General features: G+C 42.7%; 1 protein-coding gene across 1 annotated transcript in view; it reads right to left on the bottom strand.

The window, feature by feature from the left end:
* Positions 1 to 23499, bottom strand: part of FMN2 (formin 2) — a 316289-nt gene that overhangs the window by 9815 nt on the left and 282975 nt on the right. Inside the window, exon 17 of the mRNA XM_073793699.1 lies at positions 21496 to 21645. Within this exon, the coding sequence (XP_073649800.1) occupies positions 21496 to 21645 (150 nt within the window). The remainder of the gene's footprint in view (positions 1 to 21495; positions 21646 to 23499) is intronic.

The following is a 23499-nucleotide window of genomic DNA, read 5'->3' as shown; positions in this document are numbered from 1 at the left end:
AGAAAACAGGTATGCTATCGTCATTCAATGGAATGAGAAGGGAGCCACTCCTGCCACTGAGCAGTAACAATCTGGTAAGTGAGTGTAAGGCGGCCGGGTTCACTGCCCGCCGGGGCAGAGGCGTGGGGTCCCCTCGCAGAGATAGGTCTCCGCCCACCTGCTGAGAGCAGACCACTCCCCCGCCCAGCTCAGCGGAGTCCCCACAGCTGCCTACTAAGCCCAGAAAACCATTCTAATCCAAAAGAGAGGGGAGGGGCTCTGGACGGAGGCTGGGTGGGAGCCGGCATGTGGCTCCAGTAGAGCCGGAAGCAGGTGTAGACGCCCTGTGGACTCGACTCCATCTCGGCCTGCTCTCATTTATGACCAAGATGCTCACCACCACCACCCCAAACCCCCTGAAAATATAGTGGAAACCATCAACCACAGCGCTCCTTATCACTGCAATGGAAAAGAACTGAAGTTTCGTCAGGCATGTATTTCTGAATTTGAGTCTAATTTCTGAATTTCATCGCTCATACTCTCTGACTCTTTCAGAGAAAACTGCCTCCGCGCCTCCAGGGCTGACGGCGCAGTTAGTACCAGCGAGTGCACAGCGGCAGCGACTCAAGGCGGCCACGCTTTACACGACCCCCGCCCGGGGGCCGGCCTGGGGAGCCCCGCCTGGGGACAGTGCCTCGGAGACTGGCTTGGGGACCCCCGCCTGAAGACCACGCCTCGGGGACCAGCCTGGGGACCCCCGCCCCTGGACCATGCTTCGGAGTAGAGGTGGGTCAAAAGAGAGGAATCATTCATTCAGAAGATAACATTCAAGCAGTCAAATGAATTCTTTACAGTCGGCATCTCTTTGATAACTGTCTAATGTTCTACAAATGTAGGACATTGTAACTCATGGATGAGCTACCATAGGAAGAAATGTTTCCCCCTAGGTTTGGAAAGGCTGTAGGTGAGGAAAGATGGGTCCGGAGGACACAGCTGGGTTCTCCGGCTGGGCTCTCACTTCAAGGCAAACAAAACAAAAAATCACACACACACATCTCAGGATAACCCCATGAGGTGGGTACTGCTGTTACCCAACTTTTACAGTGAAGAAACTGAAACTTAAAATGGTCACATTAGTCGCTCAGGGTCAGAAACCAACGTTGCAGATCCAGACAGACACAGACAACACCTCCTCAGCTCTAGGTGTAATAAGCATCGATCTGTGTGGCCTCCTCAAAAGGCAAAGGCATGGGATGATGAAAAACACGGCCACCAAAATCTTCCTCTAGTTATACATATGTACATAGTTATTTACATTTATGTATTTATACTTATCATGTATTTATATATTTACATTCATTATATTAATTTATATTTATATTTATTTTTATTTCTGTTTATTTAGAAGCATTTAATTTTAAAAGACTGAATTTTCTAAAACTCTGAACATATAAAACGTGGCAGGTTAAAATGGTTTTGAAAGAGAAACTATTTGGGAAAGTGGGTGCATGTATTTTACTAGCTCCTGAGGAGAAGCACTCTAACTGGACAAATTCTGAACCCTATTCAAGGAAAAGTATTAATGGAAACACAGTGGGCTGTAGTGTTCATCTTTGAAAAAGGAAAGCATGCAAGATCATCCGGAGAAAAAACTACCACCACATTTTCTTGATTCTAATTTCTAGGAGGAATTCTTGACGGTGGCTCTCTACATAAGGGATGTGAACTGTAGTCAGTAAAAATCTAAAAATACAGAAGACAGAGAAATTTTCCAATGGCTTTTTTCTTTTTAAACACAAATCCTCAATATAAACAGCAACTAAATTTTAAGCTTTAACTCAATGAAGGCGTTTCTGAGGAAAGGGGATTCGGCACACACTTGGAGTGTGTTGTGCCCTTGCTTTTTGGTGATCTAACCTGATAGAGGGCTACAACTCTGAGAAACCCAGAAGGACAGTGAGCACATTTCCCCCACTATCTCAGATCCCAATGGTCTCAACTGAACAGCAGTCAGTAGGTGGTTAGAGTCTCTGACAAATGTTGGAAATGCTGACACGCTGTGCTGCTGAAGATGGGAAATGCATGTACCTTAGTGACTAGATGATTAAACAGTAAGGTTCACACTCCACTGTGTAAATAAAGACCATGAATTATATTCTGTCAAATCAGAGTATCATTTTCTCACGTTCTTCCCACAAGGAATTTACCGTGGTATCAGAAAAAGTTGAGAAAGCTAGAAGGTGCCATTTAGAACGTTTAAAAATGCTTAGATGATAAGCTTTTAACCGTTACTGAAAATTGTAATATTTGTATTCATAAACACGTTAGGATTTTAAAGCTCTGATAACATAGTTTTCACTGTTAATTTAAAATCGCTCATTTAAAAAAAAAGGGTTTCTTTTTCTCATGGCTCTTGTAGTAGAGACTATTTTAATTCTACATTAGACCCAGATTTACATGGAATTTACAAAAGTAGCTCAGCTGATGTGCCCTTTATCTAAGTCCCATAACAATGACCATGTTCTTTCTGTAGGTATTGAGGATGTTTTACATTTCCTCAATAAAATGGTTAAAATGACAGCTCCTGGTCTCACAAATTCATGATAGTAAATAAAATGAACTTCTGTCACACATGATGGCCAAAACTATTATAAAATCACATTTGACAGCAAAGTACCTCTTTTATTACAGGAGACCAGTGTTGTTTACTACATTTGACATTTTTTGTGCAAACATCCTTTTACTATTTCCACATGTGTTAAGATATTTTCTTAATTTCAGCAATTCCTTTTTTTTTCTTTTGCATATGGTTCAGAAAAGCATTTGATTATAGCTAGTGAGATATAAATTTAAGTTCTATTGGTACTCACACTATGGTTTTTCTTTTGACAATTCAATACCAAGGAGGATGTGGGTGAATAACCTGGATCTTATTCTTTTAGAAAAACCTTTTTTTGATGGGGCAGGAACTCAAGGGCTATTAGACATAGGGATTAGTTTATAGTGAGTTTATCACGTTTCTTCCCTGTAAAACTCAAAAAAGAGTACAACAGAGCTATTAATGTCATAATGGTTTAGAGTCTTGCGAGAGAGAGATGTGGGCGATACAACACAGGAATGCATGAGGGAAACACACATATGAAGGGAGAACAAAAACACGCAATATTTTCCTCTACTGGATGATTCCTATCAGGTTAAAAATATGCTGTTCATCCCCCCATCAAATAGAAAATATCTCTCATCCCCCGCCCCCTCCAGCGAGACCTTCCTTCTCTGCCACCCTTTACATGTACTGCCCATCATCCCCTTCTCCACATCCTCTGTGCCCATCTAACCAGGCGTCTGTCACGGAACACCTGACGGCGCCTGCTCTTGTGATGTCGCCGCTTCCCCCAAGTTCCCAAATTCAAAGGTCGATTCTCCTCCCACTCCCGTAAGCACCAGCAGCTCTGCTTTATGGCCTCCTTCTGGAAGTCTCACTGACCTGGTCCACCAGGCTCCACAATCTGCCCCAGCACCTCTCTCTACAGCCCAGCCGTCTTCTACCTTTCTCCTCCTGCTCACTCTGTTCCAGCCACTGCAGCCTCCCCCCAGGGCTTTGCACTTGCCGCTCTGTCTGGAATGTTCCGTCTCGAAATCCCCTGGTTTCTTCCATCACTTCCTTCAAGTCCCGGCTTATCTGTCGCTTCTCAGAGAGCGCTGCCCAGCAGGCTTACATGCACCGCCAGCACCTCCTCCAGCCCTCTTTTCCCTCTGCCCAAAGTCCCCAGAGGACAGAGAGTGCCTCCCTCCTGACTGAGCACTGGCACAGGGCACCTTCAGAGAACTCCAGACAACACAAGGCAGGTGCAGCTCACGCTGGGAGGACCATATGCCCTTTTAGTAAATGCAGAGCAGCCACATCCTCTCTGAGGCACGGCTACCCAAACAGGACTCTGTACAGCTCAGCATCAAGCTTTAAATCATTCAAGGGAGGGGTTTATAAGGAGACACATCAGCCTTTCTCCAGAGACATCAATGAGATCGGGGACGTGAGGGCAGGAACACTTTATCTAGAACAGAGTGTGACACACAGGTGACAGCATAACCGTTGTTCCTAAAGGAAGGGGTGACCTTTGTAATCAGTTGGGGGTGGAGCATGGCCAGGGCTGTGGGGGACGATGGGGAGAAAGCTGAAGGATTATCCAGAGAATGTCAACATCCCTCAACAAGATAAAATGACAGATGAAGCTGATTAAAGTTTTCAAACTTAGAAAGACATTCGAGGTATCAGGGATCTTAAGCGTTTTATTACTGATCTTACTCAGGAAACAAAAGCAAAATAAATCAAAATGGAATGAAATAAAGTAAAATAAAATGCTCCTGGGCTTCATATAAGACAACGTTCAAAAAGGGCAAGCATAAGTTGGTGCAGCCACTATGTAAAACAGTATGGAGGGTCCTCAAAGAATTAAAAATAGAGTTACTATATGATCCAGCAATCCTACTCCTGGGCATGTATCTTGACAAAACTACAGTTCAAAAAGATGTATGCACCCTTATGTTCATCGCAGCACTATTTATAATAGCCAAGACATGGAAACAACCTAAATGTCCATCAACAGATGAATGGATAAAGATGTGGTACCTATATACAATGGAATATTACTCAGCCATAAAAAGAATGAAATAATGCCATTTGCAGCAACAAGGATGGACCTCGAGATTATCATACTAAGTGAAATAAGTCAGAAAGACAAATACCATATGATATCACTTATATGTGGAACCTAACATATGACAAATGAACTTATCTATGAAACAGAGACAGACTCACAGACATAGAGGACAGACTTCTGGTTGCCAAGGGGGTGGGTAGGGGAGGAGGGAAGGACTGGGAAGTTGGGATTAGCAGATGAAAACTATTATATAGAGAATGGATAATCAACAATGGCCTACTGTATAGCACAGGGAACTATATTCAATATCCTGTGATAAACCATAATGAAAAAGAATATCAAAAAAATGTATATATGTAAAACTGAATCACTTGCTATACAGCAGAAATTAACACAACATTGTAAATCAACTATACTTCAGTTAAAAAAAAAAGAGCAAGCTGACAAACCTCTGGTGTATCCATGAGCTAATAATATCATATTATCATTAGAAAGCCTAAATTGAAAACAGAAGTCTTACATCATTTTAGGAACTATATTAGGTATGATATGATTTTCATTTTTTTGGTTCTGCAATATTATCTTAAAAATATTAAATCTTAAAAATTGTAAATCATAGCTCCTAAAACTCCAAGAGCATTAGAATTTGAGTTTGATATGAAATTATAATATGCATATAAGAAATATCATGCATGTATAATAACTTAAATGATAATGATGATGACGACCACGGTGACAATGACCTAAAGGTCCTTCTAAGGAGGAACAAATAATAAACAAGAACTTTCCACATAAACCAAGGAACACAGGCTGGGGGAAACTTATTTGCTATGATAGCTGTTCAACGGTGGACACCTGAATTGACTAGAAATGCCCGTGTCCAGACCACGCTGTACTTCCATGGCCAGTTCTGCAGCACCAGCACGGCCAGTCCTCACTGAGGGCCCACTGGCTAGGAAGCACCGTATAAACGGTCTGTCCCTGCCTCAAAAAATGTCTGCTTTCTTCACATGGACTCAAAATTCCTCTCCTGACCTAGCAGCTGCCCATGGTTCATGTTTCTAAGCCTAACTGTTTATGACAAGCAGAAGCAGCGACCTGGTCAGAGGCCTGTGGGGAGGGTCACGAGTGAGAACTCAGACGCCAGGTAAGGGCCGGTGGGCAGGAGTAGGGAGACATTCTGGCGAGAGGGTGGAGACCTCATGAAACACAAGTGAGAGATGGGGCTTTACCCCATAGCAAACGCAGACAAACTTCCTCCCCTTTTTATTTATTTTCACCATTATTATATCCACTTTTTCCCCCCTAAGTATTTATCTCTTCTCCATTAGAAATACAGTTTAAGAAAACTTGGACAATCTGACTCCCCCCATGGAGATTAGATTTGAAAAAAGTTTATTTAGAATAGATGAGTAATTTCAGAATAGACACACGTACTGTATATTTTTAACATGAATTAAGGTTTCCTGAGTCTGAAGTTTACACAGGGAAAGCACTAGTCATTTCATCACTACAGAGTCAAGTTATTATAAATCACTAAGTATTCAAATAGATGGAGATCATTTTGATCTTGGAATTAACTGTGTGATTTTATTTTTTTATAATTTTTGCCAGCATATTTGTCTCTGAAATTTTGATTTAGCTCATTTATTCATGTTAGTAGTTAAAAGATTTGCTTTCCTTGAGTACGTCCCCTGGGCACAGGGGAAATGGCCATGAGTGGACCAGGCAGAAAGAAAAGTAACTGATGTACGAATTCAAAACTGTGACCAACCTGAACAGACCGCTGAGGGTGGGACGTTCAATCCTGGTCCACTTTTAGGCTTAGTGGTTAATGTGAGAATTCTATTTACTTTCTTCCAAAAAAAAAAAAAAAAGCTTTGAGATATCATTAGCGTACTATTAAATTCATCCATTTAAGTGGAAAATTCACGGCCAAACAGGGAATTTCCTGGTGGTCTCCTGGTTCGGACTTCTCACTTTCACTGCTGAGGGCCGGGGAGGGGTCGGGGAAGTAAGATCCCACAAGACGCATGGTGCAGCCAGAAAACAAACAAACAAAAAACTGGAAAAAACGAAACAAAACAAAACCCTAACCCACAGGGCTATGCAGCCATCTAGTTTTAGAACATTCCACCCCGCCAAGAAACCTCACCAGCAGTCACTTTCCATTCCTCTCTGTCCCCAGCCCCTGACAAGGGCTAATCTACTTCCAGATCCTATATACTTGCTAATTCTGGGTGTTTCATATAAAGCAAAACACACCACACAGTCTTCTTCTCTGACCATCTTCTTTCACTTAGCACCCATGTTACAGCCTGTATCAGTGCTTCATTTCTTTTTATCACATAACGCTATTCCACTGTAAGGATACGCCGTGCTTTATTTACGCACTCATCAGTGGACAGACCTCCGAGTTGTTCAGGTGTCATGAGTGACACTGCTGCGTGTCCACAGGCCTCTTCCACAGACCCGCGGCAGGAGCTGCGGGCCCCACGGCAGCTGTACGCTCACTTTTTTTGTTTTTTAATTTTCCCTAGGGCTTGTGGGATCTTAGCTCCTCGACCAGGGATGGAACCCGTGCGCCCTGCAGTGGAAGTGCGGAGTCCTAACCAGTGGCCTGCCAGGGAAGTTCCTAGACTGCCCCCTTTGAGGAAAGGCCTGTTTTCCAAAGTGGCTTCACTGCCCACAGTCCCCCCAAGCACGTGAAAGTCCCATACACTCAAATTGAGTTTCGCGCCTTATCACAGTTGCTTCTTAAATGTTAACCAGATTTTAGCAGGCAAAACCAGTGAGTTGACTGCTCTTTGTCCAATAAAATGATGCTGCAATGTCTGGGTCTAATGTTGCCATCAGCTGCAAACCTGTTGTAGAGACAAACGCCTACATCTTGGGGACGATCTCGCCCACCTCCATCTCTCACGACTAGCTTTGAGTACTCATTACTGACCCCACGATCCCAAATTTTTAAAAGTAGAAGGAACACCTTCCATTTCTCTGCACTACCCACGCCCCCCCGTGTCTGAGGGAGAAGTCCCAAAGCGGACAGGAGGAAGGGTGCCGGCCAGTGGGCTCCTCTACCAGGGGCTCCGAGTCAGCCAGGAAGACGTCACATGGGGGTGGATGCAGGGGCATTTGTCACTACCTAAAAAATCCAGGCTCCGGCAGAAGTCCATACAAACCTAAGAAATCGGCGTTGGACAAATCGAACAGGTCTGGCCCCCTCCTCCGGCAGGTTATAACCATCACATTGTTTGAGAGGCTCCTAAAGAAATTTAAATGACCCCCAAATAACGGCTTGCTGGTAAAGATATAGCTTGTTGTAGGAGCTAGTTGCAGCTCATATAAGCTGCACGATGTTATTTTTAACAGGTAATCTTAAATATCTTTACTCCATGAAGCATATTTTTTGCCAAGACAGTTTTATGACAAACTTCGCTAAGACACCAAAAAATATTTTTAGCAAATGCTGAAGGGAAATGAATAATTGCTCAAATACCATTACAAGCCTCTACAAACTCAGCAGAAGGTGCAACAAGGTTTAAATCCTTTTAAAGCAAAAAAGTCTGTGGAAAAGCTATTTTCTTGACTCTTGGCCCCAGCTGTCTGTTGGGAGTTGGAACCACAACATTTAAGGTGACTTTCTTCCATTTTTGAACATGAGGCTTAGAGACAGGATTTTCCAAAATTTAAAAAGATCTCTTGGAACATGGAAAGATGAAGCAAATGCATAGATTTTTTCCATCTAACCTTCACCTTAGGATTTTACATCATTTTTGGAGAACTAAGCTTTAGCAAGTAAATTTCCGGATACCCAGGGTTTCAGACCTTGTAAATCACTTTAGGAGAAGAAAGGGGGAAGCTCACTTTCCTGATCTCTAAGGTCTGGTTAACATAAGCTCATCATTCATGGAGCTGAGACTAGACTTTTCTGACCTCCAGAGCTGCCCCAGCCAGGAACCTGTGCTAACGTGCGTGTGTAGGGTCCCAGCACCCTCTTCCCGTCTCCTCTGCTGCCTCTCCTAGTGCAGAATATCACACCTTTCACCTGGGTCACCTCAGGTTACTGAGGAGTTTCCTCAGTAACTCCTAACTTGCTTCTCAATACCACCGTCCAATTTCCTACCCATTGCACCAACCATCTTTTCTCTGCATGAATCATCTCAGGTTGTTCTCTTTCAAAAGCTCTGTGATGGCCTTCTACTGCACCCACGATAAAAGTCAGCCTCTTACCATGACTGCAAGGGTCGGAACGGTCAGGCCCCTGCCTGTTTCCTCAGATTCACCTCATGACCTGGAGATCAGTCTTCTCTGCCAGGCTGCTGTGACCTTCCCGCACCTCTACCTGCCAGGCTCACCACCGTACCCCTACACCAGTCTCAAATTCTTTAGGTGTCAACGTAAATGTTGCCTCTTCAGAAAGGCCTCCTCCGACCAAACTTTCTAAATGAAACTCTTCTGCTTTTTATTGTGCAAAAATGGTTCACTGTTTACTTTCCACATAGTGCTAATTTCAACCTATAATTTTAAAATGTGCGTGTTTACTTTTTTATTGTCTGCATCTCTCACTAGAGGGTAAGATCCACATGGCCAGGGAATTTGCCGACCACAGAGTAGCGCATAAATAACTGTTGAATTAATAAATTCATGAATTTAATTTCCTACTACACCTTTTTTTTTTTTTTTTTTTTTGCGGTACGTGGGCCTCTCACTGTTGTGGCCTCTCCCGCCGTGGAGCACAGGCTCCGGACGCGCAGGCCCAGCGGCCATGGCCCACGGGCCCAGCTGCTCTGCGGCATGCGGGATCCTTCCAGACCGGGGCACGAACCCGTGTCCCCTGCATTGGCAGGCGGACTGTCAACCACTGCGCCACCAGGGAAGCCCTCCTACTACATCTTAATGCATATTAATTACTCCTTTAATGAGCCTAGGTCACATTCCCTACATATTCTCAGGGACCATTTGCACTGTCCTGTCTTGTTTGTCAATTTCCTTCCAAGGTTCCCACTACAGGGGTCAGAACTAGGAAGAGGGTTGCTTTATGGGTCGTTCCTGTAGAAACTGATGCCTGAATTTAATGGGTAAGCGGTTGGCCAACTTCACGTACTGCTCCAATGTGACAGTGCTGGGCAGAGGTCCAAGAGGCAGTTCCACTTATGTGTCCAACAAACACATGACTACAGAATAATAAGCCTCTTTCCTTAGCTCACGTTTATTTTCAGTTGCTTTGAAAGTGGTTGCTTCCTTCTACTCTGATGACATCATACTTTGAACCTGAACACACAGCTCAGTGTATGAGGTGCCTCTGGTCTAACGTGTACCCTCCTAAGGCTGGACACTCACACGCTTTCCTTCCAACCACAGACCAGCTGGGCAGAGACTAGACCTGACTAACACACGCTCGTGCAGCTGGAGGAGTAGCTGCCCTTTCTCCTGGTTCCTCAAAGACCACCTGCCTCAGAATAAAGGGAACCAGCAAATTAAGTTAGACAGCACTTTAAACACAACTCTTACTAATGTCACCACTGATTTATGAAATCAAAATGGCTTAAGCTGGGACTCCCCTGGTGGTCCAGTGGTTAAGACTCTGTGCTGCTAATGCAGGGGGCCTGGATTCCATCCTTGGTCAGGGAACTAGATCCCACATGCTGCAACTAAGACCTGGCACAGCCAAATAAATAAATAAATATTTTTTAAAAGTCTTAAGCTGACTACAAGTGAAATGGTGATAGGCTGCACTGCACACGATGGGGCTTGAAGCCCGGGTGCCAGAGCCCAATTTCCTAGTTTAGGACATCCTCCCCTCCTAGGACCGCCTGTGAAGCTCCTACTTGACTCAGATCTGTGTGCAAAGAATAATTCTGGAGGCACTGATGCCCCTCTTGCTTCCCCCTCCTGTGACACCTCACCAAGGCTAGGCTGTCAGCTCCAGGGAGACGGGGCCTTCATCAAATGACTGAGGGTCTCCTGTGCCTGGACACTTAACATGGAATGAGAGGATGACCACACATCACAAGCTGGACTCTGCCTGAAAACTGAGTCTGGCTACAACAGAGCAAAAGCGGGCAGTGAAATTGTCTCCCCAAGGACCACAGTTCCTCCATCACGGTGGAAAAGCACAAGTGTCCCTAGTACCCTGTGCTAAGTCGTCCGAGCTCCCCTGGGCCCCCACGTGGCTTGGTGATGCTGATGACTTCCTGGAGATAAGACATGGGTCACCTGGGTCCTCACGCATGGACACTGCGCTCTGTGAGGCCTTGGGGAGAGGCTGGGCACCGTTCACGTCAGTTTGTCCCCATATTCTGGACAGAGTCGAGCTGACATTTTTTTAAAGTTATTTTTCATATGTTTTGTGTTGCTCAGTAATAACTAGTCCAAATTTCTTTGAAGAAGAATTTCTTATTAACAAGTGTACAAGCCTAGTTGCAAGTATATGAAGAAATATTTTTTCGGACTCACGACAAAACCAATGGGTCAGCTGTCTGAAGCATCAAAACAAGAGTAGAGCATAATGTAAATAAGAAGTGATAGGTCACATGAACACTGTCAAACAAAAGCTCAACTTGGACTCAGAATCAAGACATTTTACCAACGAAGAAAGCAACTGAGTCACAATAATGCCTTGTATTTACAGATGTGATTTTTTTTAGTCATATATTTTATACACATCAGTGTATACATGTCAATCCCAATGGCCCAATTCATCACACGACCACCCCCCCCCCCGCAGCTTTCCCCTTGGTGTCCATAGGTTTGTTCTCTACATCTGTGTCTCAACTTCTTCCCTGCAAACCAGTTCATCTGTACCATTTTTCTAGGTTCCACATACATGCGTTAATATACGATATTTGTTTTTCTTTTTCTGCCTTACTTCACTCTGTATGACGGTCTTTAGATCCATCCACGTCTCAACAAATGACCCAATTACGTTCCTTTTTATGGCTGAGTAATATTCCATTGTATATATTTACCACATCTTCCTTATCCATTCGTCTGTCGATGGGCATTTAGGATGCTTCCATGACCTGGCTATTATAAATAGTGCTGCAATGAACATTGGGGTGCATGTGTCTTCTTGAATTATGGTTTTCTCTGGGTATATGCCCAGTACTGGGATTGCTAGATAATATGATAATTCTATTTTTAGTTTTTTAAGGAACTTCCATACTGTTCTCCATAGTGGCTGTATCAATTTACATTCCCACCAACAGTGCAGGAGGGTTCCCTTTTCTCCACACCCTCTCCAGCATTTGTTGTCTGTAGATTTTCTGATAATCCCATTCTAACTGGTGTGAGGTGATACCTCATTGTAGTTTTGATTTGCATTTCTCTAATAATTAGTGATGTAGAGCAGCTTTTCATGTGATTCTTGGTCATCTGTATGTCTTCTTTGGAGAAATGTCTATTTAGGTCTTCTGCCCATTTTTGGATTGGCTTGTCTGTTTTTTTAATATTGAGCTGCATGAGCTGTTTATATATTTTGGAGATTAATCCTTTGTCCATTGATTTGTTTGCAAATATTTTCTCCCATTCTGAGGGTCGTCTTTTCATCTTCTTTATGGTTTCCTTTGCTGTGCAAAAGCTTTGAAGTTTCATTAGGTGCCATTTGTTTATTTTTGTTTTTATTTCCATTACTCTAGGAGGTGGATCAAAAAAGATCCTGCTGTGATTTATGTCAAAGAGTGTGCTTCCTATGTTTTCCTCTAAGAGTTTTATAGTGTCCGGTCTTACATTTAGGTCTCTAACCCATTTTGAGTTCATTTTTGTGTATGGTGTTAGGGAGTGTTCTAATTTCGTCCTTTTACATGTAGCTGTCCAGTTTTCCCAGCACCACTTATGGAAGAGACTGTCTTTTCTCCATTGTATATCCTTGCCTCCTTTCTCATAGATTAGTTGACCATAGGTGTGTGGGCTTACCGCTGGGCTTTCTATCTTGTTCCATTGATCTATGTTTCTATTTTTGTGCCAGTACCATATTGTCTTGATTACTGTAGCTTTGTAGTATGGTCTGAAGTCAGGGAGCCTGATTCCTCCAGCTCTGTTTTTTTTCCCTCAAGACTGCTTTGGCTATTCGGGGTCTTTTGTGTCTCCATACAAACTTTAAGACTTTTTGTTCTAGTTCTGTAAAAAATGCCATTGGTAATTTGATAGGGATTGCATTGAATCTGTAGATTGCTTTGGGTAGTAGAGTCATTTTCACAATATTGATTCTTCCAGTCCAAGAACATGCTATATCTCTCCATCTGTTGCTATCATCTTTAATTTCTTTCATCAGTGTCTTATAATTTTCTGCATACAGGTCTTTTGTCTCCCTAGGTAGGTTTATTCCTAGGTATTTTATTCTTTTTCTTGCAATGGTAAATGGGAGTGTTTCCTTAAGTTCTCTTTCAGATTTTGCATCATTAGTGTTTAGGAATGCAAGAGACTTCTGTGCATTAATTTTGTATCCTGCAACTTTATCAAATTCATTGATTAGCTCTAGTAGTTTTCTGGTGGCATCTTTAGGATTCTCTATGTATAGTATCATGTCATCTGCAAACAGTGACACTTTTATTTCTTCTTTTCCAATTTGTATTCATTTTATTTCTTTTTCTCCTCTGACTGCTGTGGCTGGGTCTTCCAAAGCTATGTTGAATCATAGTGGTGAGAGTGGACATCCTTGTCTTTTTCCTGATCTTAGAGGAAATGCTTTCAGTTTTCCACCATTGAGAATGATGTTTGCTGTGTGTTTCTCATATATGGCCTTTATTATGTTGAGGTAGGTTCCCTCTATGCCCAATTTCTGGAGCGTTTTTATCATGAATGGGTGTTGAATTCTGTCAAAAGCTTTTTCTGCATCATTGAGATGATCATGTGGTTTTTATTCTTCAATTTGTTAATATGGTGTATCACACTGATTGATTTGCATATATTAAAGAATCCTTGCATCCCTGCGATAAATCCCACTTGATCGTGGTGAATGATCCTTTTAATGTGTTGTTGGATTCTGTTTGCTAGTATTTTGTTGAGGATTTTTGCAGCTATATTCATCAGTGATATTGGTCATTAATTTTCTTTTTTTGTAGTATCTTTGTCTGGTTTTGGTATCAGGATGATGGTGGGCTCATAGAATGAGTTTGGGAGTGCTTCCTCCTCTGCAATTTTTTGGAAGAGTTTGAGAAGGATAGGTGTTAGCTCTTCTCTAAATGTTTGATAGAATTCACCTGTGAAGCCTTCTGGTCCTGGACTTTTGTTTTGTGGAAGATTTTTAATCACAGTTTCAATTTCATTACTTGTGATTGGTCTGTTCATATTTTCTATTTCTTCCTGGTTCAGTCTTGGAAGGTTATCCCTTTCTAAGAATCTGTCCACTTCTTCCAGTTTGTCCATTTTATTGGCATAGAGTTGCTTGTAGTAGTCTCTTAGGATGCTTTGTATTTCTGCGGTGTCTGTTGTAACTTCTGTTTTTCATTTCTAATTTAATTGATTTGCGTCCTCTCCCTCTGTTTCTTGATGAGTCTGGCTAATGGTTTAACAATTTTGTTTATCTTTTCAAAGAACTATCTTTTAGGTTTATTGATCTTTGCTATTGTTTTCTTTGTTTCTATTTCAGTTATTTTTCTTGTTTCTTTAGGTAGGCTTGTAAACGTATAAACTTCCCTCTCAGAGCTGCTTTTGCCGCATCCCATAGGTTTTGGATCATCGTGATTTCATTGTCATTTGTCCCTAGGTATCTTTTGACTTCCTCTTTGATTTCTTCAGTGATCTCTTCGTTATTTAGTAACGTATTGTTTAGCCTCCATGTGTTTGTGTTTTTTATGTTTTTTCCCCTGAAATTCATTTCTAATCTCATAGTGTTGTGGTCAGAAAAGATGCTTGATATGATTTCAATTTTCTTAAATTTACTGAGGCTTGATTTGGGACCCAAGATGTGATCTATCCTGGAGAATGTTCCATGCACACTTGAGAAGAGAGTGTAATCTGCTGTTTTTGGATGGAATGTCCTGTAAATATCAATTAAATCTATCCGGTCTATTGTGTCATTTAAAGCTTCTCTTTCCTTATTTATTTTCATTTTGGATGATCTGTCCATTGGTGTAAGTGAGGTGTTAAAGTCCCAAACTATTATTGTGTTACTGTCGATTTCCTCTTTTATAGCTGTTAGCAGTTGCCTTATGGATTGAGGTGCTCCTATGTTGGGTGCATATATATTTATAATTGTTATATCTTCTTCTTGGATTGATCCCTCAATCATTATGTAGTGTCCTTCCTTGTCTCTTGTAACATTCTTTCTTTTAAAGTCTATTTTATCTGATATGAGTATTGCTACTCCAGCTTTCTTTTCATTTCCATTTGCATGGACTATCTTTTTGCATCTCCTCACTTTCAGTCTGTATGTGTCCCTAGGTCTGACGTGGGTCTCTTGTAGACAGCATATATATCGGTCTTGTTTTTGTATCCATTCAGCAAGCCTGTGTCTTTTGGTTGGAGTATTTATTCCATTCACCTTTAAGGTAATTATCGATATGTATGTTCCTATGACCATTTTCTTAATTGTTTGTTTTTTGTTTTTGGTATGTGGGTCTCTCACTGTTGTGGCCTCTCCCGTTACAGAGCACAGCCTCCAGATGTGCAGGCTCAGTGGCCATGGCTCACGGGCCTAGCCGCTCCATGGCATGTGGGATCTTCCCAGACCATGGCACAAACCTGTGTTCCCTGCATCGGCAGGCAGACTTTCAACTGCTGCGCCACCAGGGAAGCCCATTGGGTTTGTTTTTGTAAGTCCTTTTCTTCTCTTGCGTTTCCCACTTAGAGAAATTCCTTTAGCTTTTGTTGTAGAGCTAGTTTGGTAGTGCTGAATTCTCTTAACTTTTGCTTGTCTGTAAAGCTTTTGATTTATCCTTCAAATCTGAATGAGATCCTTGCTGGGTAGCATAATCTTGTTTGTAGGTTCTTCCCTTTCATCACTTTAAGTATATCATGCCACTCCCATCTGGCTTGTAGAGTTTCTGCTGAGAAATCAGCTGTTAACCTTATGGGAGTTCCCTTGTATGTTATTTGTCATTTTTCCCTTGGTGCTTTCAATAATTTTTCTTTGTCTTTAATTTTTGTCAATTCGATTACTATGTGTCCCGGCGTGTTCCTCCTTGGATTTATCCTGTATGGGACTCGCTGCGCTTGCCGGACTTGGGTGGCTATTTCCTATCCCATGTTAGGGAAGTTTTCGACTATAATCTCTTCAAATATTTTCTCGGGTCCTTTCTCTCTCTCTTCCCCTTCTGGGGCCCTTATAATGTGAATGTTGTTGTGTTTAATAATTTCCCAGAGGTCTCTTAGGCTGTGTTCATTTATTTTCATTCTTTTTTCTTTATTCTGTTCAGCAGCAGTGCATTCCAGCATTCTCTCTTCCAGGTCACTTACCCATTTTTCTGCCTCAGTTATTCTGTTATTGATTCCTTCTAGTGTAGTTTTCATTTCAGTTACTGTATTGTTCATCTCTGTTTGTTCTTTCATTCTTCTAGGTCTTTGTTAAACATTTCTTGCATCTTCTCGATCTTTGCCTCTATTCTTTTTCCTAGATCCTTGATCATCTTCACTGTCATTATTCTGAATTCTTTTTCTGGAAGGTTGCCTATCTCCACTTCAGTTAGTTGTTTATCTGGGGTTTTATCTTGTTCCTTCATCTGGTACATAGCCCTCTGCCTTTTCATCTTGTCTATCTTTCTGTGAATGTGGTTTTTGTTCCATAGGCTGCAGGATTGTAGTTCTTCTTGCTTCTGCTGTCTGCCCTCTGGTGGATGAGGCTATCTAAGAGGGTTATGCAAGTTTCCTGATGGGAGGGACTGGTGGTGGGTAGAGATGACTGTTGCTCTGGTGGGCAGAGCTCAGTAAAACTTTAATCTGCTTGACTGCTGATGGGTGAGGCTGGGTTCCCTCCCTGTTCGTTGTTTGGCCTGAGGCAATCCAACACTGAAGCCTACCTGGGCTCTTTGGTGGGGCTAAAGGCAGACTCTGGGAGGGCTCACACCAAGGAGTACTTCCCAGAACTTCTGCTGCCAGTGTCCTTGTCCCCACGGTGAGTCACAGCCACCCACCGCCTCTGCAGGAGACCTTCTAACACTAGCAGGTAGGTCTGGGTCAGTCTCCCCTGGGGTCATTGCTCCTTCCCCTGGGTCTCGATGCTCACACTACTTTGTGTGTGACCCCCAAGAGTGGAGTCTCTGTTTCCCCCAGTCCTGTCGAAGTCCTGCAATCAAATCCCACTAGACTTCAAAGTCTGATTCTCTAGGAATTTCTCCTCCCGTTGCCGGACTCCCAGCTTGGGAAGCCTGATGTGGGGCTCAGAACCTTCACTCCAGTGGATGGACTTCTGTGGTATAAGTGTTCTCCAGTCTCTGAGTCACCCACCCAGCAGTTATGGAATTTGATTTTACTGTGATTACACCCCTCCTACCATCTCATTGTGGCTTCTCCTGTATCTTTGGATGTGGTGTATCATTTTTCATGAGTTCCAGTGTCTTCCTATCGATGATTTTCCAGCAGCTAGTTGTGATTCTGGTGTTCTCACAAGAGGGAGTGAGAGCACATCCTTCTACTCCAGCATCTTGGTTCAGGTCTCATAAAGATGTGTTCTTAACACGCCTTACCAGAATGTCACATGACCTTGTGTGTTGTCATGATCAGGACTTTATATTAAATGATGGAGAAACAGCCACTGAGCATCTAGCATGGAGACACTGTGCTACATACTCTAATATATAACCTCATTTAGTTACACAGTCTCACTGCAAAACAGGTATTACTGTCTCCATTTTGCTGACTTTGAAACCATGCCTTGGGACTTCCTTGGCAGTCCAGTGGTTAAGACTTCACCTTCCAATTCAGGGGCTGCGTGTTCCATCCCTTGTGGGGCAGCTAAGCTTCCCACATGCCTTGTGGCCAAAAAACCAAAACACAAAACAGAAGCAATACTGTAACAAATTCAATAAAGACTTTAAAAATGGTCCACATGAAAAAACTCTTTAAAAAAAAAAGAAAGCATGCCTTCCTAAGACTCAAGTGGGCAAGAGGGAGAGCTAACTCAAATGCTCATGTTTTCCACACCACATCAATGAGAAGGACAGCAGACCTTTTCACCATAGACTAGAAGTTCACCATTTCAAGAAATACATCTACTAACTCATGCGAGTCATTAGGAAAAGTCAGATAATATGTTACTACCACTCTGTACTCAGCCACCAATTAGAAAGAATGGGATGAGGACATTTTATAGAGTATTTACAACCTTAAACATATTATTCAATGTATACTTTCCAAATTAGAGCAAGGAAAACTTGAACAGAAAAGAAAACTTCAACCACACCATTAAACCACCTTTTGGGTTATTTCTACCATGCTAGGGCATTCTGCTAGTTACACAGGTTACCTTTAAAGGCTTAATAAATTAGGGCTAGTAGATTATTATTTACTTTCTTTGGGCAACTGCTCTCCCTAACTCCAGTGACAGTGCTGAGAACGAGACTGTCGACCATGGCAACACTCCCCTCTGGCTGCAGGACTGCATCTGTGAACCACTGAACCAACCACGGTATCCATGCCTCTGGCCACTGTGGCTGATCCAAAGATGAACACGACTCCTCTGGAGTTCCTCCCTGGAATTAATCTACAGGGTAGAGAATGCCCTCTCCTCCTGAGTTAGGAGAATGTGAGCCATGGCTGGACTGATGGCCAGGGGTCCACTCATAAAGAAACAGCTTGGCCTGGAAGTTAGGCTGGAGTACAGAGCAGGTGGGAGGGAGGGTGCTGGAAGGGGAGAGAGGGTGAGAGAGTGAGGACGAGAGAGATAAAGAGAGGAGGAGAGAGAGGAGAGGAGGAGGAGGGGCCATTTAAAAGACAGGTGGCGGCCGGCAGGTAGAGACACACCTGACTAACAGCCCCATCAACCTGCCCTGCACAGCTGTGGTTAGTTAGGATTTCCACACTCAGGCACCCACAGCCACCTTCCATCCTGCTCTTCTGTGGTTTGACCGTCTAAACAAAGTCTCTCTTTTTGCTTCCAGTGTTTGGAGTGGGGTTTTTATTACCTCCAGTGGCAAACTTAAATTACCTAAGAAAACACGTTCATTATTTTACTAGACTAAGTTCTTATTTCCGTGTCTGCGTCAAATACAATGTGACAAGTCAAATCAGCAAATATGTATGGAAACACCAAAAGGGGGCACTGTGGCCTAGAGGCCCTGAGAGCGACACTGAAAAAGAAGACACAAAACACCATGTCCAAGAAACAAAGACAAATGCAAACATGGAAGAAGTCATGGTATAAAGTAAGAGCAGTACAGGACTATGAAAATATGCAGCCAGTACATATCACAGGAGAAGAGGAGGGAACACTCAGGTTGGGGAGAGCATCCCATCTGAAGCACATGTCACTTGAAGCCTTGCTCACACTGACATCGGTGTGTCAGGGGTTTAACCCTTCCACTGGCTGCACCCTGTGTCCTGTAAATGTCTGGGGGCATCGGAGCATTCCTGAAACACCCTTTCACCTAACTGCAGAGCACGTGCCAGAAAGCTTACACCAGGGCAAGGCTGCCTTCAAGGGTGGGCATTTGTGCAGCACACAGGGCCCCCTCTCAGGGCTCTGCACTTGGTTTAATAGTTTGCTGTCTTGAAATTTTTAATACTTTTTGAATAACAGGCCCGCCGTTTTTATTTCCCACTGTTTCCTTGAAATTTTGTGGCTGGTTTTCCACTAAGGAAAGGGACAAAATTTTGCTACAAACAATTCAGACCAACAGTCTTACTTTTCAAACCAGTCTCTTTGCCAAGAGACGTAATATAGTTTGGAAGTCAGAGGGCAAAGATGCTCTCTCACCTGCCACATGTTCTTCCTTAGCCTTTCACTAAAAGCAAATGATTTAGGAAAATGAGAAGTGTGCAGTGGAGAGCACCTGTCACATCCCAGTTCACAGCACTGCCAAGTTGAAAGTGAAGTCACCAAGGGTGACTCAAAAAGCCCATCGTAATTTTTTTTTAGCAAAGGATGAAGTATAAAAAAAGGATTGGGTTGATTTTATGAGATATTCAGTGGGCATGTCCAATGCATCAACTATCATAAACAGTGGACTGTTAACCATAGTGTTGCCTGGTAACACAACTCTATCTCAGAGAGCACAGGCTGCAAATGGCTGGTCCTTCCCGACATCACCTCCACGGGGGCCTCTCAGCAGCTTCCCTACAAGCCACGCAGTAATGGGAGCTCAAATGACAGTCCCTCTGCCATCTCGCGCCAGGACCTCCAGAGCCACCTCCACAGGGCCTGCGGCCTCTGATGCAATTCACTTCCTCATCATGTGCCCTCAGGGCAGCTGCCCCCCAACACCAGTCTCCTCACTCCTGCCCTGTCCATGCCTATATCCCACCATGTCCACTCTCATCAGGATCGTCTCAGCTCCCTCGCAAAGTGAAACACTGATCTTTCCATTTTGTTCCTGAGTGTGAATGAGCCCCAGTCCCTTTAGGGGCCCAGGCTTAGATCAGAGCTGAAGAAGGCACGTGGGGAGTAGTGGCGTCAGGAAGGGAGGTTGTCTGTGACATGCTGACGTTAAAACCAGTTTCCTCCTCACCGTTGTCCAAACTGAGCAAGCCTTGCTGGGTGAAAAACTGGAAACATACAGCTAAGTCTGAAAGAAATGAACGGTGGTCCAAATGTGCCATGTTTACACGACTCTCCCTCCTGTCTCACCCGCATGGACTTCTAACATCTCATCTTTTATGTTAACTCCTGGTGATGTGTTTAGAATAAGCTCAGTGTTTTCCTTCTGCTCAGACTGCTCTCTTTTTGCATCCATTGTTCGCTGAAGCAGACTCCCTTCTCTGATGGAGCCTGGGTTCTAGGTAGGTAATTCTGTGAGTGAGCACAAGCCAGGCACAGTCCACATGCTCAGGACGTGTCCGCATTTAACTTCACCTGATTTAAGGATGGATGAGAATCTACTTACAGATGAAGACTAGGCAGGTGAGCGTGGTTTTGTATGTAAGCAAGACCAAAATGAAGATGATAAGCAGAAAACTGTGGAATTTTGTGCTCTGATGAATAAAGTCCCTTAGGAGGTAAGTTTTCTAAAGCAAAGTCCTTGTTAGGGACAGGATGTTGGAAAGCACACCAACTGGTTCAGGATTAGGGTTTGGTTTCCTTTTCCTTTTTCCTTCTCCCTCCAGATCCAGCTACTTCGGGATGCTGCCATGCATGGGCCAGCCTGCTTCCTGACTTGGTAACAGGACACCTCTGTGACCTTCATAATCAAGTGACAGAGACTCTATTTCATGTACTTAAGAACAGAAACTTCCCTTCATTCCTGAAAGAATTTACTTTAGGAAACGTGATATGATCTGATAAGATTCTTGAAAAATCTTTTAAAAAATATTGATCATCAGTTTCTTGGTGACACCTGGGAGAAATTTTGATATGAATGGTGAAATTTTGACAGTATCTAATGAATTGAGCAAAAATAAAACCAAACTGATTCGTCTTACCTTATGGTCTTTTGAAGTGAGTGGGCTGTCATCTCGGCAGTGTTCTTTCACTCTTGTTCTTACCTTGTTTGCTTCTGTGTGGCCTCCTCATCACAGAAGCTGTTTTACCAGAAGGTGGTCCTGGCAAACCATCACTCTAGCTGTCCTTTGTAGCATCACAGCCATTGTGCTGACTTTTCTTACTCAGGCTGCAAATACTGTCCGATCTCAGCACCCTCTCAGACTGGAGACCCAGAGTTAGAACCTAATTTGTCATTCAGGCTATAAAAGTTGGCAATCCCTAATTGGCCACACCCGAGAAAACATGTTTCAAAATGCCACTGTGTAAATGAAAAACACCTACCTCTCTTGTAGAATAAGTTTGTTTTCTTTCTTCCAAAAGTCTTTAAAGTCGGAGCTGAATTCATGCCAGATACTGAAGAAAACATTTGGGGACACTTCCTTCTCTCCAATTTTTGGTCTCATGAAGAAATAGGCTGTAGTCTCCAAAAAGCTGTCAAAGCATGCACACACACACACAAACACACACACACACGTATAAAAGCTATGATTACTTTCCAACATGGGATATTCTTTCCCCATCCAAATGCTGATTTCATTCATGCAGTTATTATTACCAAGAGGACTCAACTCCTCAGGCATCAACAGTAGTTCTCTTAAGGATTCATGTTAGGGTTTTTGGACTCAGATGTTAGCAGCTGACAAGAGTCCTCCATATACTGGTAGCTATCCCTGGTCCAACCATTTGCAAAATTAATCACTATGTGTCCAACCTATTTCAGAAATGAACCTGTAATCAAGTTGGGACATAAGGGAAGTGTTGGGTCTATACTTTCCTTCTAGACTCTAAACAAATGAAATATCGGCTCTTTGTCCCCAAACTAATATGTCTCTATATGTGTATTATACTGCTTCTATACTATGGGCTTCCTACATTGCTGATGGGAAAAAAAAGCAACAGCCCCGGGAGATACTGACAGAGGCTCCCATTGGAGATCATGGCAGCACCAATGAGTGGGTACCAGCAGGGCGGCCAGCATCGTGACAGTGGGTGGCAGTGCCCATCTCCAGAAGGTGCCATCAAGGCTGCTTCATATTACAACTACATGACACTCAGAAGGGTTTCAAAGGGTTATTTGACAAAGAACATACAACTAGTAAGTGGTAGATTTATGCTGCACCTTGACCTGGACCTCCCAGCCTCCAGAACTGTGAGAAGTAAATGTTCACTGTTTAGGCCACCCAGTCTATGGTATTTTCTTATAACAGCCAGAACTAAGTCAAGGACAAATGATCTAGATTCTTCAATACCTAAATGTAAAGGGAAAAAAAAGTCTATTATAAAGACTTAAGAGATATTGTCTGATTATAATGGTTTGAACTTCTTTATATATTGCTTCAAACAAACTGTAAGAAAATAAAATCATTTCTTACATATATGAACTAATTGGACTTTCGAACAGAGACTGGGTATTTGGTGACATTAGGGATTATTATTATTTTTAGTGGTAAAACTGGTGCTTGTTATTTTTTAAAGGGGATTTTTTAGCGACACATATTAAAATATATATGGATGAAATTATACCTGTTGAGGATTTGCTTCACAAACAATATGGGAGGCGGCAAGTGGGCAGGGGTGTAGATGAAACCAAGTCAGGAACTGCTGGGTGATGAGTGCATGATGATCACTGTACATTTTGTTTACCATCTCTAAATCACAGCCAAGTTCCTCACCTGTATGGTCTTTAATCTACCTACCCCTACTTCCTTTAGGCAAGTATCAAATCCATTGTCTATTTCCAGCATCCGAAATCTCTTATTACTAGGTTTTCCTTCTGATCCTAAGAGCATATGAAGATTTCTGCATCTATAAATATTCTCTCATCCATGCAGACTCACTGAAAGACACCATGATTTATATACAGTTGCTTTATAATTCAATGCTCCTCTGTCCTCACTTGTTTTGAAATCTGGCTTCATAGGCCACCTTCACTACTTTCTTGCAAGAGTCTCTGATCTAAACCTACAACTTTTAGCAATTTTCATTCTCATGTCCTAAGATAATGGAACCATTACTGTCCTGTTTACTTGAACTTAAGAATGAGAAATTACTAACAGAGCTTTTCTTTTACTCCTTTAGGTTAAACCGATGCAAACTGAATTAAATGTATTATTTCCATTTTCCCTTTATGAAACTCTCAATTATAGGAGACAGCTGAGGTAATGATCACCTATTTCATGGCCTTACTTTGTATTAACTTCAGATTTACACAAAAGTTGAAAAGATAGTGTTCAAGTATGGCCTCCACTCACCTTCTCCTAATATTAACATCTTACCCAGAAACAA

This window comes from Tursiops truncatus, chromosome 16 (genome assembly GCF_011762595.2).
Source record: "Tursiops truncatus isolate mTurTru1 chromosome 16, mTurTru1.mat.Y, whole genome shotgun sequence".
In the NCBI taxonomy this organism is placed as follows: Eukaryota; Metazoa; Chordata; class Mammalia; order Artiodactyla; family Delphinidae; genus Tursiops; species Tursiops truncatus.
Note: the sequence above shows the minus strand (reverse complement) of the source record. Positions and strands in the feature narration are given on the sequence as shown.